The sequence below is a fragment of the Emiliania huxleyi genome (genome assembly GCF_000372725.1).
Source record: "Emiliania huxleyi CCMP1516 chromosome Unknown EMIHUscaffold_1359, whole genome shotgun sequence".
NCBI lineage: Eukaryota > Haptophyta > Isochrysidales > Noelaerhabdaceae > Emiliania > Emiliania huxleyi.
The window spans coordinates 2,758-5,598 of record NW_005201232.1 but is presented as its reverse complement, the minus strand read 5'-3'; the positions used below and the strand labels follow the sequence as shown (position 1 = coordinate 5,598).

The 2,841-nt window shown below is 67.1% G+C and overlaps 2 protein-coding genes across 2 annotated transcripts in view; one reads left to right on the top strand and one right to left on the bottom strand.

Annotated features, from left to right (window-relative positions):
- EMIHUDRAFT_252488 (hypothetical protein) overlaps window positions 1-401 on the bottom strand; it is a gene marked incomplete at both ends in the record, with an annotated part of 1,262 nt that extends 861 nt beyond the window's left edge. The window contains 2 exons of the mRNA XM_005788354.1: window positions 48-130; window positions 200-401. Of these exons, the coding sequence (XP_005788411.1) occupies window positions 48-130; window positions 200-401 (285 nt within the window). The remainder of the gene's footprint in view (window positions 1-47; window positions 131-199) is intronic.
- A 1,158-nt stretch (window positions 402-1,559) lies between these two features.
- EMIHUDRAFT_252486 (hypothetical protein) overlaps window positions 1,560-2,841 on the top strand; it is a gene marked incomplete at both ends in the record, with an annotated part of 1,423 nt that continues 141 nt past the window's right edge. The window contains 4 exons of the mRNA XM_005788353.1: window positions 1,560-1,661; window positions 1,738-2,100; window positions 2,257-2,403; window positions 2,599-2,837. Of these exons, the coding sequence (XP_005788410.1) occupies window positions 1,560-1,661; window positions 1,738-2,100; window positions 2,257-2,403; window positions 2,599-2,837 (851 nt within the window). The remainder of the gene's footprint in view (window positions 1,662-1,737; window positions 2,101-2,256; window positions 2,404-2,598; window positions 2,838-2,841) is intronic.

Below are 2,841 nucleotides of genomic sequence, written 5' to 3'. Positions count from 1 at the left end.
GTGCCCTGCGCCTCTGACTGGATGTACAGCGTCACAAGAAAAACGACCGGGATGAACAGGCCGAGGATGACGGCGAGGAAGGCGCCAAAGGAGACGTCGAGGCCGATGGTGCCGCCGTCCACGGCGACGACTAGGGTGGAGAGAGACACGGTGAGCGGCGGGTCGAGGCCGGGCGATGCGCCGGAGGTGGGAGGTGCACCGCCAGCGAGCGTCTCCGAGAAGGAGGCGAGCGTGGAGTCGGCGGACATACTCACCGTGGGAAGGGCGACGGGCGCCGCGGCAGCGAAGCCGCGCTGGACCGCGAGCGACGGCGAGACGACGAGCGCGGGGCTGGAGGTGAGCAGAGCGAACATGGGGATCTGAGGTCGATCGCGTTCGAAGATTGCCAGGTTGGTGCCCATTAGAGGCGGAAAGAATTTTACAAGGCAACTCCCGCGCGCACGGAAAGAATTTTGAGATTGTCGCACACACGATTCCCAGCCCGGAGAATCGGCGAGGGACTGCGAAGGGAGATAGAAAGAGGCAGACGCCCAAGGGTTAGGGTGGGCGACGGCTAGCACCACACTCCTCTCCTTAAAATCCCTGTGTGGTGGCGGCGTGCCGTCCTCCCATCCCTCCCTTGGGTCGTCCGTAAAAAAAATCCCAACCCAGAAAAGAATCTGGCAACCTCGACTACCGGCTACCGCCTGCGCTTGCTTTCGCAACCAGCACGCATTGTCCATTGAGGGAGGTTGAAGTTCCCTCCCTCAATGCGATCTCACACTTCCCCCCGCCCCCCCCCTAGCTAAGGCGCGTTTCGATTTATCAGACTTGAATCGTTTTACGGTTCTGCAATTTGTTCAGCCTGGACTTCTTCCTGCCGTTCTGACTCGGGCTGTAGCAGACGCCTTTGTAGCCGCTGTTGCTGCTGCTGCTCGCAGCCAGAGTGAGGCCCTCCCTCCCCGCCTGCTGGACCGCTTCTTCGGCAGAGAGCGACGCTGTCGCACGCGAGCGCCCGTCGTCCGCTGACGTCCCGGGTTGGAACGAGAAGGCGAGCGCGCGCGATAGCAGCGTGCTCAGCGGTTCGGTACGTGGCGCCGTGCACCGACGTAAAGGCACCGCGCGTCTGCACCCGATACCCCGTGCCGACGTATCCCGTGTTTGAACTCCCCGATCGCGACGGCTCCACCCCATCCGCCTTTGCGTCCGCGAGGAGCGCACGGCCGAGGGGGGGTGCGCGGTTGCTCAAAACCTCATGCTCGACGCGCAGTGTCTTGGTGTTGAGCGGCAGTCCAAGCAGCATTCTCCTGCGGCACGGGGTAGGGCGTGGGCGTGTGGGCTTTTTTAGGTTAGGTAGAAAGGTGAAGAACAGTTAGGCTCGGACTGGACACCAACGCGGTATGGGTGGACGCTGGACAGATGATGACGACACGCACGAGCGACACACAGACACAAACAAGCTCATGGCCGCGCCGCCATGGTGTTCTTTCTAGCTGTGAGGGAGAGTTGGGTTGTTTAAATTCTTTCTAGCTGGCGACCCGGCGTGTCCTCGTACCACTTTCATTCGATCAAAACCTCTAATGCTCGACGCGCAGTGTCTTGGTGTTGAGCGGCAGTCCCAGCAGCATTATCGTGCGGCCCGGCGTGTGGGCTTGGCGTCGTTTTTCTTCTTTCTACAGACGGTCGCCGATGCATTCCACCTCCTCGCTCCGGCGCCAGCGGGACCTCCTAGGAGCCTCGCTATGGAGCACGCTCCAGGCCACTGACGACGGGCTCCTCGACGATACGCTTGGCGTCCTCGAGGCGGAGTGTGCTCCGTCCGGCGGCGGCGCGGGTGGCGAGCGGGCGGCGGCAGCGATGCGTCTCTTTGCGGTGCTCGCTGCTCACTCGCTGCACCCGAACCAGCTACGCCGGCTGCTCGCGCTGCACACGGCGACTGGCGAGGGCGCCCTGCTGCACGCCCTGACTCAGGCCATCTCCCGCACAGCCAGTGAGCCGCTCGGCACGCCGCGCCGGTTCTTTGCCTTCAACGGCGTGCACCCGCCGGCTCCGCAGCCGCCGCTGCAGGGCGAGTGCTTTGGCCGCGACGCCTTTGTAATCTGGTTCTGGCTGCGGCTCGACGTGCCGCCCTCGCCGAGGCCTCCTCGCTCTTCGAGCGGCTCGCCCTCGTCCAATCGGCACACCGGGACAGGCGGCGGCGGCGGCGGCGGCGACAGCGGCGACGGCCGTGGGAGTTGGCGGCGCAGCGACGAAGGCGCCGACGGGGCGGCGCCGCAGAGCGTGTGCTCCTTCCTCGCCACCGCCGGCCACGGCGTCGAGGTGTCGCTGCGAGGAGGCTTGCTCACGGTCGTCGCGATGAGCCCTAAGGGCGGGGCGGCGTCGGCGCAGGTGCCTGCGCCTCTGTCGGCCGGCGAGTGGCACTGGGTGGCCGTCGAGCTCAGCCAGCCGGCGCGCCGCTTCTTCTGGCCCTTTGAGAGCGGTGGCGAGCCTCGCTCTCCTCCGCGTGCAAGCGGCGGGAGCAGCGGCGGCGGCGGCGGCGGCGGCGGCGGCGGCGGCGGCGGCGGCGGCGACGGGTCGGGGACGGTGCCTCGGCTGTGCGTGCGCGTGGATGGGGTGGAGGCGCTGCGGCAGCGGTTCGTCTTCCCCGCTCCGACCAAGGACCTCCGCCACTGGAGCGTCGGAGGGCCGCTCCCTCCTGGTGTGACGGCGCACGAGTCGACCTGCGCCCCGCTGTCTGGCGCTCAGATCGCCGAGCTGCTGCTGCTGCCCGCCGCCGCAGCCGGGTCTGCGGCGGTGAGCGGCGCCTCCGCGGCGCTCTCCGCGTCGCGCGCCCGCTCGCTCGAGGAGGGCGCGGCGGCGTGC